The sequence below is a fragment of the Carcharodon carcharias genome, chromosome 12 (assembly GCF_017639515.1).
Source record: "Carcharodon carcharias isolate sCarCar2 chromosome 12, sCarCar2.pri, whole genome shotgun sequence".
NCBI lineage: Eukaryota > Metazoa > Chordata > Chondrichthyes > Lamniformes > Lamnidae > Carcharodon > Carcharodon carcharias.
In genome coordinates, this window is record NC_054478.1 from 146,577,318 (window position 1) to 146,592,927 (window position 15,610).

The window sequence follows — 15,610 nt, forward strand, 5'->3', positions numbered from 1 at the left end:
GGAGAATCAGTAGATGTGGTGTATTTGGATTTCCAGAAGGCATTCGATAAGGTGCCACATAAAAGGTTATTGCACAAGATAAGAGCTCACGGTATTGGGGGTAATGAATTAGCATGGATTGAGGATTGGTTAACACACAGAACACAGAGAGTTGGGATTAATGGGTCTTTTTCAGGTTGGAAAGACGTAACTAATGGAGTGCCACAAGGATCAGTCCTAGGGCCTCAATTATTTACTATCTATATTAATGACTTGGAGGAGGGGGCAGGGTGTAATGTATCCATATTTTCTGACGATGCAAAAATAGGTGGGAGAGCATGTTGTGATGAAGACATAAGGAATCTGTAAGGGGATATAGATAGGCTGAGTGAGTGGGCAAAAACTTGGCAGGTGGAACTGAATGTAGGAAAGTGAGAGGTCATGTACTTTGGTAGGAAAATCAAAAGGCAGACTATTATTTAAATAGAGAGACTCCAAAAATGTGCAGCGCAGAGGGATCTGGATGTTCTTGTGCATGAAACACAAAAAGTTAGCATGCAGGTGCAGCAAGTAATTAAGAAGGCAAATGGAATTTTGGCCTATATTGCTGGGGGGGGGGGGTGGAGTTTAAAAATAGGGAAGTCTTGTTACAACTGTACAGGGTGTTGGTGAGGCCGCACCTGTGTACAGTTTTTGGTCCCCGTATTTAAGAAAGGATATACTGACTTTGGAGGCAGTTCAAAAGAGATTCACTCAGCTGATCCCTGGGATGAAGGGGTTGACTTATAAGAACGGCTAAACAGGTTAGGCCTCTGTTCATTAGAGTTTAGAAGGATGAGGAGTGATCTTATTGAAACGTGCAAGATTCTGAGAGGGCTTGACAGGGTAAATGTTGAGAAGATGTTTCCACTAGTGGGGGAATCTCGAACAAGGGGACATAATTACAGAATAAGGAGACACTCATTTAAAACGGAGATGCGAAGGAATTTCTTCTCTCAGCGGGTAGCGAATGTCTGGAATTCTACCCCAGAGAGTTGTAGAGGCTAGATCACTGCAAGTATTTAAAGAGGAGGTAGATAGATTTTTAAAATATTGGGGGAGTTGAAGGCTATGAGGAGCTGGCAAGAAAGAGTTGAGGCCTGGGACAGATAAACCATGATCGTATTGAATGGCCTACTCCTACTCCTATTCTTATGCTCCTGTGAAGCTCTTTGGGATGTTTTGCTATATCAAAGCACTATATAAATGCAAGCTATTGAGGAGTATTAGGTGAGCTGGAATTTATATGGGATGGAACTCAGGAAGCCAGTTGGAAATGGAGAAGGGGTGTGATCAAAGGGTTGATGGAGGTAGCTTTATGGCAGACAGGAGAGACAGAAATAGACAGTGCTGGTGATGAACAGGATATGAGATTTAAAACTCATTGCAAGCTTAAAGGGGACTAATGCTAATGGGCTAATGCTAAACGAGCAGCCGAGAGGGATGATGGAAATGGAGGTGTAGGGGGAGGGAAAGCCACATTTTGGTGGAAGCTGTACATGATCAGAATGCGAAGGTAGGGAGGTGGAGCAGAATGCTGCCTGCAAACAGAAGCTAAACAGATATCTGTGAACGCTGTCACTGAGGGATACCATGTCGACGAGGAAGTGGGAATGGGCCCAAAGGCAACCTGGCCATATCCCAGAGATGAAGGTGCCAGAAGACTCCATTGTGAGTTATGTTGGCAAAGGTAGGCATGCAGCCCTGCTGAGAGTGTCATGAAAGTGGATCACAGGGCAGAGACAATAAGGGAGGATAGGGAGATTGAAAGTATTGAATACCAGAGAGAGAGAGAGAGAGAGAGAGATTGAGATGAACAATGAGGGACGGTGTACCGTAGTATAAATAAAAGGGTGTCATTGTTGACAGCAACTCTTCAGTTAGTGACCAGACGGGGGGAACTGAAATCCAGAGAGATTGAGAAATGTATCAATTGCACTTTCAAGAACCAGAGAGAGGTAAAGGGAACATAATGAATTAGGAGGAGTAGGCCACTTGGCCCCTCAAGCCTGCTGCGCCATTCAATAAGATCAGCGCTGATCCTAATGTAGCTTCAAATCCACATTCCCACCTAACCCTGATAATCTTTCAACCCCTTGCTTATCAAGAATCTACCTACCTCTGCCTTAAAAATACTCAATGATTCTACTTCCACCCGCCTTTTGAGGAAAGACTCACGACCCTCAGAGAAAAAATTTCTCCTCATCTCTGTTTTAAATGGGCGATCCCTTATTTTTAAGCAGTGACCCCCCCTAGTTCTAGATTCTCCCACAAGAGGAAACATCGTCTCCACACCCACCCTGTCAAGACACCTCGGGATCTTATGTATCTTATAGGGAGATAATTGGGAGGGGGCCAAGGGATTGGGGGTGGGTTTTGGAGGAAGGATCAAGTGATTTATTTTTTAAAAAATATATTGTCCAAACTGATCCATCGACTTAATCCCTCCTGGATCAGTGACATGTCTGATGAATGCCAGCATTACATTACTGCAGGCAAGTGGTTAGAGAGGTCAGTCTAAACTAAACATGGTTATCAATAGGCAGTTTCAGATATCACTTTCCTCCTTCATCATTAATGACAAGAGCTATATATGCGACCAAAATTTTCTTGGTGTGCGAGATTAGAAAGATACAAGCTTGGAAGGGAAGACCGGATTATAATGTAGGAACAGTTTCCAGGTGTTTTTCTGTCCATGTTCAAAAATTCCAACATTGGAGGTTTGGGGAGATGAGTACTTAGCTTGCACTTATCTCTTCCCCCACTGACCTTACTGGGCTCCCTGGGTGATGTTCCCTGCCCATTCCACCTATCCTAGTGGATTGAACATATTCAAGGCTGGGTTAGACAGATTAGTCAGCTCACCTCTCTGCCACGCCAGGTCGAATCTTCCAGTGTCCTTCGAAAATCATTCCACTCAGCAAGAGTATTCCAGAACTGACTTTCACCAGAAAGAGCCCCCTCAGCATCTGCTTGTTCCTTAAAATCTCCAAAAGTCCCAACTGTTCTGCCCTTTTTTTTAAATGAACAGAAACCTGGCCCTCACCAGTATCCTGCTTTGTTGCTAACACAATACAGTCTTTTCCTTGATCTTCACAGAAGTAGCTGCTTTTGTCTCCGCCCTCCCTCTGTCTCTAAAATGTAGCTGTCCTTTTTTCTGTGCTAAGGTGTGAAAATTGTCATTTGATTTTTGATAGGTTTTGGTTTGGGTTTCTTTCCCCATGACAATCAGATCATATGGGCCTGTCTCCAGATAGAGGTTGAGTATGACCACCCACCCCCCCACCGCCACCGCCGCCCCCCCCCCCCCCCCCCCCCCACCAGCCCCGCCGCGCCGCGCCCCCCCCCCCCCCCCCATCCAGGACATTCAGTTCCACCTTAAATTAAAGGGGGCACTTTAAAATGTAACTGTTTTGTAAGATCCAAAGTTTGTAACAGTTTGCTCTGGGGTTTGTGTTATTATTGGGCCCTATCTACTATTTCTCTCAAGATCTTAAATATTACAATAAGAGCACCTTCTCCCCAGGTAAACATCTCTGATCTTTCTCATAACACAGATGCCCAATCTCATTATCAGCTTAATAAATATTAACATGGATTTATATAACATTTCCCAAGAACTTGGGATGGTCCAAAGCATTTCAAGCTCACTGTTTAATTATCTCCCTAAACCAATTCTAAATCACTTTATCGGCCGTAAAAGACTTTGGAACATCGTGAAAGATGCCAAATAAAAGTGAGTCTTTCTCCTTGGATATTTCTCTCCTGGCCTTGAAAATCGACCGAGCTTTCAGTCATCTGCATTAACTCCTGTGCTCAGTGCCCATACTCTCCTCTGTGAAGCACTTTTGAGATGTTGCAGTGGTAAATGCACTATATAAATCCTGTTGTTAATGAAGATACTGAGGTCTGCTTATGCAAGGAAAGGAAGCTGCCTTCCCTCTCCAGGATTGGGAGTCCAAAAACAATAAGAACTCAGAAAAAACACAACGCGCAGTCACTGCTTCAGTTTTAAAGCGATGGAAACTACTGAACTACAGTAATATGTGCCATTGTTGCGCTATGCACGCTGTGGAACAGCGTTAAATCTGCTGCGCTGCTGGACTCACTGCATTTTGAAGTCTTCAGGCAAAAGGTAAAACCAGCTGCTCTCCCCACCCACCACTGCCCCAGATAATTTAACCATTAAAACCTAGGTTACCTTGAGGGAACGGGCCAGTCGACCATAACTGGATTACTGAGAAGATTACTTAGTATCAGCCACAGGTCCTCCTGATCATTAAGCTGCAAACCATTTCAACAGGAGCTAGGCACTGTCGCAATCCTTCGCCCTTTCAATTTCATGATTAGGAATTGACATGTTTTCGACTTTAGTGTTTGTATCCATTAAACGGACCTCCAATTCATTTAAATTGCAGCTTTCAGTGTAAAAAAAAATACACCTACAAAATCTCATCGCCTGCATTTCAGTGAATATTAATAGTGATTTGTGAAAACGTTCTACTTGTCTATGAAAAGCATTCTCAGTACAACTAGATATTTTGGTAGCAGGGGCTTTTGAGTTGTATAACACTTTTCGGAGACAAAACGATGGTGGGAACAATTTATAATTAGTCGTAAGCATCACCCCCGATGGCTCATATTGATTATTTTTGTTTCATGGTACAGTTAGCATTTGGCTCTTTCTCAATGCTTCTAATTTGTCTTCTATCTTAAAAGTAGGTTCTGTAAGCAGATCTATATCTTCTCTCAGATGAAGCTTCCAACCTTATACCCAAGCTTATCACAGTGTATTGTAGCTGAGGTGTGTGTATCCTAGTCACCACCCCCCCAAAACCCCCACGCTCGCTGGTCTACTTCAAAATGGGGCAGAGGTCACCATCTAAAATTGCTGAACTCAATATTGAGTTCAGAAGGCTGTAAAGTGTCCAACTGAAAGATAAAGTCCTGTTCCTAAAGCTTTTGTTGGCTTTCATTAGAACACCGCAGGTGACCGGGGACAGTAGAGTCACAATGGGAGCATGGTGGAGAATTAAAATGATAGGCAACTGAAGGAGGTCACACTTGCAGATGGAATGGAAGTGTTCCGCAAACATCCAGACTACATTTGGCATCCCCAATGTAGAGGAGACCACCTGCTGAGTGCTTCCAGCATTTTCTGTTGTTATTCCAGTAGCAAAGTACTTGACTGAATACTGAAATTGTTCCAAGAGGAATTTCTTTTGTAAAAGAGCAAATGCTGTGGATTCTGGAAGTCTGGAGTAAAAAACAGAAAATGCTAGTCTGGCAGCAGCTGGGAAGAGAAACAGCATTAATGCCTCAGCTTGGGTGAGCCCTCACCCAAGACTCACCAGGGTCTTTTAACTTAGTTAACTCCCACTGAGCCATTACTCCCCGTTCAAGAAGGAATAGGCAACCAAAACATGCAACCAATGCACTCAGAAAAAGCTCACCTCTTTTACAAATTTCAGGGATGATAAGGGCAGCCTTTCCGTTACAATCAAATAAAGCCCTCACTATAGTCAGGTAATAAAGGTTATTAACAGGTGCTTAAATTCAGCCAACAATCTTTCTCTGAAACATTCCTGAGGCTAAATCCTGCTGAGATCAGCATTCAAAGACACAAGGTAATTCTGAATCTGATGATCATATGAAAGCGATTACACCACTACAGGGAGCCAGCTAGACAGACATCCGCCCTGGAGACACATCTATCAGGGCACTTCTGGATATAATTTCCTTCCCCCAGTATAATTCTGGAGCATGGGAGGGCAGTACAGAAATGCAAGTTGGGTGTGGTGGGTCAGAACTTAGGGCAGGAATGTGTGGGATTTTTTTGCCCATGTTCAAAGATGCCAGCCTGAAGGGGAGCAGAGTGCTTCTTGCGCCTGTCCCTTCTACCCTGACATCACAAAGGGGTGGAACTTGCTGGAGGACATTCCCTGCCAGTTTCACCTTTCCTTCTAACTATGTAAAGTAAGGCTGCATGAAGCTTTAACTTTTAAACAAATGCACGTTTGAGTCCACAGTTCTTCGTCCTTGGGTTAAAATTGAGCATTTCTTTTAAGAGCACATTGCTTTCCTTCCCCAGCGTAAACATACCTCGCCTTCTCACACAGCACAGCTGCCCTCTCTGTCATTCATCAGCTCAAGGGTTTGCATTTATAAGGCACCTTTTATGGCCTTGAAGCATTCTAAAATACTTTAAGCTGGTGTTTCTTTTTTTGATGTGTTGTTACTGTAGTTTTGTCGGCAAAAGCATTGGCCTCTGCACGTGGAAATGACCCACCAGTGTGGGCCACCAGTTAAATCGGTTTTGGTGCCACTGGTTGACAGATGAATGTTGGTCAGGACTCCCTGCACAAAAACGTCATAGGGTTTTTTTTTTTAAAAAAACATTTACTTGGCAGCTCTGACAATGTGGCACTGTAACTGAAAGGTCAGCTACTGACTTATTTACTCAAGTGCTTCTGAAGCTTGAACACAGCCTTCAAACACAGGAGAGCACACTAGCCAAGCTGACCACTTCTGTGCTCCCTCCAAAGACTGAATGCACCCCCCCCACCACCACCACCATTCCAACAGGTGAAGGTACTTTTTCCAAGATTAATTCCTCCCTGAATCATCATAAGCCTGGACAATTTTATGAGGCTTTCCTTCTGTAAAGCCCAGGCGAGGAAGTTTCGCATCAATCTCTAACAGCTAATTTCTGCATCCCTGATGTCCCCTGGACTGCCTGAGTGTTCTTCAATCTCTGTTCAGATGCATCTCACAATGCTGCCCTACCCAGCTGTCAAGGTCACCACGCACAGACAAGTTCAACACTCCCTGTAATTTTATTTCTCTTTCGGGACGTAAGCAGCCTCCACTTCACTACCAATTCCTAATGGAAAACCAAGATTGGGAAATGGCAAGTGCAGGCCGACAACCAAGCACAGGTGAACAAAAAGTGAAGCTATTAGCCTCTGTGTTTTACCAACAGCATTTGGAATGAGGGGATAATTACCACCATGACCCCGGCAGTCCTTGTTTGGTTTCCTGCACACAAGCTGCTGGTTAGTCGATCACGTGAACTTCAGGCAACTAACTCAATGTATAGAATAAGATCTGCATCAGGGCAACAACATTAGACTGGAACATCGTGAAAGGGAATAACCTGTACGTTATGTTGAAGTATACACCCTTCTTCCCAATGCCAAGTTATGCCAACATTTCCTGAGAATGTCACTGGCAAGCCCTAAAAGTAGCGTAAAACTGGTACACCTTTAAGCGAGTGTGGTCATGTTTTCTGTATACATCATTAAGGGGAGGGGGGAGAGAAATAATGCAATGTATCATATGATTCAGACTTGGTTTGTTCTGAGGAAGCTACCAACTCAGATGTGCGCAGGCTCTCCAACTGGGTAACACTGCTACCAACCTCTCAAATCTTTAATAAATGAACCGAGATATTTTGGTCTTAACCAACCCCTTATACTTGGTTGGTGCCTTGATGTTTATCTACTTTTTAAGCACAAGGGGAAGAAATACACAAAATAAACAAGCCCCCCAACCCACCCCCTGCAAAAAGTGAATTTGCACCATATTCTCTCTTTTACTCCCTTGTTATGCATGTAAATTAAAGTTTGAAACCATCAAAATACCATTTGTGCACATTAGGCACAGCATGTTTAAGAAAATGCAACCAGGGAAGTTTTTCTTAAAAATTACAAATGAAAATCATTCCCTTGCTTTAAAGGAAATACATTTTAAGGTGAGGAAGAGGGAAAAATAAATCACTTGACTTTGGGGCAAATTTTCGGTCGCAAATTTACAACTTGATTGGAACTGGTGGAAACTCAGGAAACTTGAGAGCTGCACTTTTTGCAGGAGCTACGTTAGTAAGCATCACCACGTTTCAGTGGGGGCTTTGTGGGATTGGCATAAAAGGTCAGGAAAATTCAGGAGTAGCGTAAAAACGAGTGCAAGTGACCTACGGGCAAAATCAGCATTCACTTGTGCTTCTGCCATTGTTTCAAAACAGTTATCTAGAAATTTAGGCTAACAGCTAACTCAGGCCCCATTCTTAGTACCTCAGCTCATAATCCAGACTGGCACTCCAGTGCAGTACTGAGGGAGCACTACACCATAGGAGCTGCTGTCTGTCAGGCAAGACATCAGACAGAGGCCTTCTCTGCTAGGGGTATAAGATCCTATGGTATTATGTGAAGAGGAGTTGGGGGGGGGTTCCAACTCGATCATACATCCTGGTCATTATCCCATTACTGTTTGTGGAACCTTGCTGTGCTCAAATTAGCTGCCGCATTTCCTACATTACAACAGTGACTACATTTAAAAAGTACTTCATCGGCTATGAGTCAGAGGGTCACAGAGTCATGGGATAACACAGGAGAAGAGGAAGCCATTTGGCCCATCGGGTTTGTGCCGGCTCTTCTGAAGGGCAATCTGGTTAGTCCCAGCTGCTGTTCCCTTTCCCCATTTCCTGGCAATTATTTCTCCTTGCAGTGCTTCCCCGGAATTTCCCTGCCTTTTCAGAATCAGCTGAAATGTAAAGCGTGATGGGAGGAATACAGAGGAACGCCCTCCGCTTCTCATTTTTTAAAAATATTCCCCTGTGCAGTCTCGGCCTGTGAACCTGAAACACGAGGCAAAGTAAACCCAACATCAGGCAAAAGAGCATTCACAGTTTTCTACGGCTTGTTCTGCACCCTGCCTCCGAAAGATACAATTAACAGCACTGGCAATTTCAGAGGGGTAAAGTCAACCGTGATGACAGCAGCTTTTTACAGTGACTGATGAACTTTTGTCAGTTTGATTTGATGACAATGAGCTTGGGTGAAGCTTTCCATAGGTTTTTGATCTTCAAATCAGATGATACTATTGAAAGGGCAGGGCCCCATGAAACAAACTCCAACTGGGCGACCACTCTGCCCATTGCCTCAGGATTCAAGCACACCTTTCTCCTCATCCACCACTTCCCACTCCCACAGAACACCAGAAGTCCTGTTGGTCGCCTGATATCGTTGAAGGTGCACTTCCCAAACGTGTCTTGCCTGCGAACAGCTTTGTGATGTCGAGGGCCGGTGAGAGGAGCTAGGTCAACATCAGTTGCTGATTTTGCTGGTGCAGGAGATTGAAATTCATCATGAGGCTCAGCATAGTCACAAGGAGCTAATCCCTGCATCTAATTTTGGCCGTAACTGTATATGGGCAGGGAGAGCTCAGTGCTGCGCAGGCTTACATTATAGAAACCGCTCATTCAGCAGCATTGATATCCCTCACTGAATAGACATGAAAATTACTTCCCCGCCCCCACAAAAAAGGTAAACACTTCAATTATGTTTCCCCAGCAATCTATCTGCCAAATTTGTTTTTTCCTTTTTATGTTCATTCACGGGATGTGGGCTACGCTGGCTGGGCCAGCATTTATTACCCATCCTAATTGCCCTTGAGAAGGTGGTGGTGAGCTGCCTTCTTGAGCCGCTGCAGACAATGTGGTGTAGGTACACCCACAGTGCTGTTAGGGAGAGCATTCCAGGATTTTGACCCAGCGACAGTAAAGGAACAGCTGATATATTTCCAAGTCAGGGTGGTGAAGGCTTGGAGGGGAACTTCCAGGTGGTGATGATTCCATCTATCTGCTGCCCTTGTCCTTCTAGGTGGTAGTGGTTGTGCGTTTGGAAGGTGCTGCTTCAGGAATCTTGGTGAACTCCTGCAGTGTATCTTGTAGATGCTACACACTGCTGCTACTGTGCATCGGCGATGGAGGGAGTGAATGTTTGTGGATGTGGTGCAAATCAAGTGAGCTGCTTTGGCCTGGACGGTGTCAAGCTTTTTGAGTGTTGTTGGAGCTGCACTCATCCAGGCAATTGGGGAGTATTCCCATCACACTCCTGACTTGTGCCTTGTAGATGGTGGACAGGCTCTGGGGAGTCAGGAGGTGAGTTACTTGTCGCACAATTCCTAGCCTCTGATCTGCTCTTGTAGCCACAGTATTTATATGGCTAGTCCAGTTCAGCTTCTGGTCAATGGTAGCCTCCAGGATGTTGATAGTGGGGGATTCAGTGATGATAATGCCATTGAACATCAAGCGGCGATAGTTGGATTCTGTCCCGTTGGAGATAGTTATTGCCTGACACTTGTGTGGCGTGAATGTTACTTGCCACTTGTCAGCCCAAGCCTGGATATTGTCCAGGTCTTGCTGCATTTGGACATGGACTGCTTCAGTATCTGGAGTCGCGAATGGTGCTGAACATCATGCAATCATCAGCGAACATCCCCACTTCTGACCTTATGATGGAAGGAAGATCATTGATGAAGCAGCTGAAGATGGTTGGACCAAGGACTCTACCCTGAGGAACTCCTGCAGTGATGTTCTGGAGCTGAAATGACTGACCTCCAACAACCACAACCATCTTCCTTTGTGCTAGGTGTGACTTCAGCCAGTGGAGAGTTTTCCCCAATTCTTATTGGCTCCAGTTTTGCTAGGGCTCCTTGATAACACACTCTGTCAAATGCGGCCTTGATGTCAAGGGCAGTCACTCTCACCTCACCTCGGGAGCTCAGCTCTTTTGTCCATGTTTGAACCGAGACTGTAATGAGGTCAGGAGCTGAGTGGCCCTGGTGGAACCCACACTGGGTGCCAGTGAGCAGGTTATTGCCAAGTAAGTTATTGCTAAGCAAGTGCCACTTGATAGCACTGTTGATGACCCCCTTCCATTACTTTACTGGTGATGGTAGGTAGACTGATGGGGCAGTAATTGGCCAGGTTGCATTTGTCCTGCTTTTTGTGTACAAGACATACCTGGGCAATTTTCCACATAGCCGGGTAGATGCCAGTGTTGTAGCTGTACTGGAACAGCTTGGCTAGGGGTGCAGCAAGTTCTGGAGCACAAGACTTCAGTACTATTGCCGGGTTATTGTCAGGGCCCATAGCCTTTGTACTATCCAGTGCCTTCAGCCATTTCTTGATATCACCTGAAGTGAATCGAATTGACTGAAGACTGGCATCTATGATGCTGGGGACCTCTAGTGGAGACCGAGGTGGGTCATCCACTCGGCACTTCTGGCTGAAGATTGTAACAAATGCTTCAGCCTTATCTTTTGCTCTGATGTGCTGGGCTCCTCCATCATTGAGGATGGGGATATTTGGGAAGCCTCCTCGTCCAAGTGAGTTGTTTAATTGTCCACCACCATTCATGACTGGATGTGGAAGGTCTGATCTGTTGGTTGTGGAATCACTTATCCCTGTCTATCACTTGCTGCTTATGTTATTTGGCACGCAAGTAGTCCTATGATATAGCTTCACCAGGTTGACACCTCATTTTTAGGTATGCCTGGTGCTGCTCCTGGCATGCCCTCCTGCACTCTTCATTGAACCAGGGTTGATCCCCTGGCTTGATGGTAATGGTAGAATGGGGGATATGCCAGGCCATGAGGTTACAGATTGTGTTTGAGTACAATTCTATTGTTACTGATGGCCCACAGCGCCTCATGGATGCCCAGCCTTGAGTTGCTAGATCTGTTTGAAATCTATCCCATTTAGCACAGTGGTAGTGACACACACTACGATGGAGGGTATCCTCAACGTGAAGGCGGGACTTCATCTCCACAAGGACCGTGCGGTGGTCACTCCGACCAACATTGTCATGGACAGATGCATCTGCAGCAGGCAGGTTGGTGAGGATGAGGTCAAGTATGTTCTTCCTCATGTTGGTTCCCTCACTACCTGCCGCAGACCCAGTCTAGCAGCTATATCATTTAGGACTCAGCCAGCTCGATCAGTACTGGTGCTACCGAGCCACTCTTGGTGATGGACATTGAAGTCCCCCACCCAGAGTACATTCTGCACCCTTGTCACCCTCAGTGCTTCCTCCAAGTGATGTTCAACATGGACGAGCACTGATTCATCGGCTGAGGGAGGGTGGTACATGGTAATCAGCAGGAGGTTTCCTTGCCCATGTTTCAGCTGATGCCATGAGACTTCATGGGTCTGGAGTTGATGTTGAGGACTCCCAGGGCAACTCCCTCCCGGCTATATACCACTGTGTCACCACCACCTCTGCTGGATCTGTCCTGCCGGTGGGATAGGACATACCCAGGGATGGTGATGGTGGTGTCTGGGACATTATCTGTAAGCAGGACTATGTCAGGCTGTTGTTTGACTAATCTCCCAATTTTGGCACTAGCCCCCAGATGTTAATAAGGGGGGCTTTGCAGGGTCAACAATGCTGAGATTGCCACTGTCGTTTCTGGTGCCTAGGTCGATGCCCAGTGATCCGTCCAGTTTCGTACCTTGTTTTTGAGATTTTGTAGTGGCTTGTTACAACTGAGTGGCTTGCTAGCTCATTTCCGAAGGCATGTAGATGTCAACCACATGGCTGTGGGTCTGGAGCCACGTGTAGGTCAGACCAGGTAAGGAAGGCAGATTTCCTTCCCTAAAGGATATTAGCGAATCAGATGGGTTTTTACATCAACAATGGTCAGCCATTCCGTGGTCATCGTTAAAACTTTTTTTTTAAGAAATTGAAGGAAATGTCCAGGCCAGGCATTGATAGAATTTACAATACAGAAAGAGGCCATCCAGACCAAATGATCCGTGCTGTTGATGAGAGTTCCACACGAGTCTCCTCCGACCCTCCCCCATCTCACGCTACCAGCACATTGTTCTCTTCCTCTTTCCCTCATGTGCTTAGCTAACTTCCCCTTAAACACATTAAAAGGCACACAAATCTGCTGTATAGCAAACATATTCACGTGCAGCATAAATTGCTGCTCCCTTTGAAATTTGGCATTCTTGCATCTGTCCTGATGAGAGCAAGATGAAAAGCTTCGACAGCATGTCTCTTTTGTTCAGCAGTGCTTAAGTCTTGTACTGCCAAGCTATTACTTAAATACACAAAATAAATCCATAACAAATGGACAGCATAGATGGAGCTCGCCCAGTGGTCAGGCAAGTTCATCCACTGAGCTGTATAGACAAAGAGAGAAGCCAAGTTCAATCCCTGGAATAACTACAAAGTGAATAAGCATTTCTGGAAAACAAAAGGGGAAAAGAGATGTTGGAGCGTTTCCCTCTTACTTGCAATCTAGAGGCCCATGTTGTGGAAATGCCTGCAGATGATTTGATTGTGATGCCCTTATAGTCAGGTAGCCCCCTGACTCTGTGAGGCTGCTTGATCCTCAGCTTAGTCAGAAATGAGTGACCCCTCAGCCTGAGACTACAACCACACAGCACAAGTGGAATGTTAATGTGCACAGAAGGACAGAAGGGCATAGACAGAAGACCACCGTGTTGGGTATTTTCCAACCCGCACCCACCCCCCCACTCCCAAGTCTGTGCAGAAGCTCCTAGCTGCCAGTCACTTTCCAAAGCACTGCAACTTCACCAAGAAACTCATGTGGATGAGGAATGGGAAAGGAAATCATGCAGACAAACCCACATCCCATTGCACCATACATTGAGTGCTTCAACGCACTACACCAAAGTCAGCAAGTGATAAACAATGAGACAAAAAATGGTAGCTGGAAAAACCCAGCAGGTCTGACAGCATCTGCAAAGAGGAACACAGTTAACGTTTCGAGTCCTTATGACTCTTCATCGGAACTGAGGAAAAAATAAAAATGAGGTGAAATATAAGCTGGTTCAGGGGGGATGGGACAGGTAGAGCTGGACAGAGTATTTATTTTTGTTTCAGATTTCCAGCATCTGCAGTAGTTTGCTCTTATGATAAACAATGAGACTCAGCTTTTGCCTTAGGCCTAGAGTAGATGAGCTAAGGTAAGGCTGGAGAGGGCTGCACAGACAAAGTTATTTCTGGGAATTGCCCACACAATAGCATCTCAAAAGTTTACCCACAATTGTGTACTAAGTTTAATAATACATTAAAATGGTGGTGTCCAAACCAATGTCTTGTCCACTAAACACAAAAGATGCAATCAATGACCTGAGATTTGTTCATTCAATAGCAATGTACTCTAATATTAGTTCACACAACCGTGGGATACCAATATGAACACAATGAAAGGAGTTTGAAAAGCCTTACCTCACCACGTTGCTTCAATCGCTTCTGAACTTCCACAACAGGTACATCCAGGTAGATAACAAGGTGAGGGGGTAAGAACTCACAAATGCTGTTTCCTTTTAGTTCATTGTAGTGATCGACACCTGAAAATTGAGCAGGACATGAGCACAATAACTGGGAAAAGATCTAAGTAAAAACAAAAATAAAAATGCTGGAAATACTCAGCAGGTCTGGCAGCATCTGTGGAGAGAAGCAGTGTTAACGTTCCAGGTTGATGAGCTTTCATCGGAACATATCCAGCATCCACTGTATTTTGCCTTTGCAGAGGTCTGATAAAGACTGGAGCAGAAGAAAATTGCAGTTCATGAACAGTCAACTTTAGATCAAAACCGAGTAAAAATGTTGGATCTATCATGTCGGTCGATTTAAAATAAAAAATCCTGAGCCAAAAATACACAGCAAATCGCTGACAGGAATGTGATGCAACTGACTGCCTTCTCAGTGTTAAAAGTGAAGTTAAAGTTTACAAATCTACCCAGGTAAAATTTGTAACCTGCAGCTGTAATTATTGTTAAAATGAGATTTTCATTATTGTGGATTTCACTTTCATTGGAATGCGCCAAAGCTGAATGGTAGAGTGTAGGGAGGGAGACAATTACAGAAGCAAACAGACCTAAGCTCTCAGCTCATGGCTTCGTGGGTCGCACTCTCGCCTCTGAGTCAGAAGACTGTGGGTTCAAGACCCACTCCAGGACTTGAGCATAAAGACTTGGGCCGGCAAAATAGTGCAACATTGAGGACGTGCTTGCAGGTGAGGCATTAAATTGAGGTCCCTCAATTAAGATCACAAAAAAACACTTGGTCATTGCTGTTTGTGGGAACTTGCTGTGTGCAAATTGGCTGCTGCATTTCCTTTGTGATAAAGAGTGGCACATTTCAAAAACACTCCACTGGCTAGAAAGCAGGTTAGGTCACAGAAGGTGCAAACCTCTCTTATTTCCCACCCCCCTTCCTAGGATGTCAATAATGAGGTATTGAGAAGCCCACAATCTCCGACAAAATATTAAATGGGATTGGCCTGGTTCGGAAGGGAGGTCATCTTACATTTTCGGAAACAGGTGGAATATTTACAGGAGGTAAATCTATTCTGGCGAGAGATGCAAGGCATAATCGGTCCACCAGAACGTTTCATCATTTCTTCTTTATTTTCTCATGGGATGTGAGCGTCGCAGTTCCTAAGGGACATTAGTGAACCAGATGGGTTTTCACAACATGGTCATGCCATGGCCGACATTACTGAGACTCGCTTTCAATTCCAGGTTTATCAATTGAAATTAAATCCCACCAGCTGCCAAGGTGGGATCTGAACCTATGTTCCCACAAAATTAGCCTGAGCCTCTGGATTACTAGTCCAGTGATATTACCACTACGTCGCCGTCTTCCCATATTATAAGCTCCATAAGCTTGACTTTTATTTTCTGGTGATGGTGGGGGTGCAGGGGGTTGGGGGGGCGTAGGCGGGGGAAGAGGCAGTAACTGTGCGTAGGAAGCAAATTCCTCCATTTTAT

The 15,610-nt window shown here is 45.0% G+C and overlaps 1 protein-coding gene across 1 annotated transcript in view; it reads right to left on the bottom strand.

Annotated features, from left to right (window-relative positions):
- Nucleotides 1–15,610, bottom strand: part of ndufa10 (NADH:ubiquinone oxidoreductase subunit A10) — a 142,567-nt gene that overhangs the window by 107,190 nt on the left and 19,767 nt on the right. Inside the window, exon 5 of the mRNA XM_041201813.1 lies at nt 14,064–14,185. Coding sequence (XP_041057747.1) covers nt 14,064–14,185 — 122 coding nt within the window. The remainder of the gene's footprint in view (nt 1–14,063; nt 14,186–15,610) is intronic.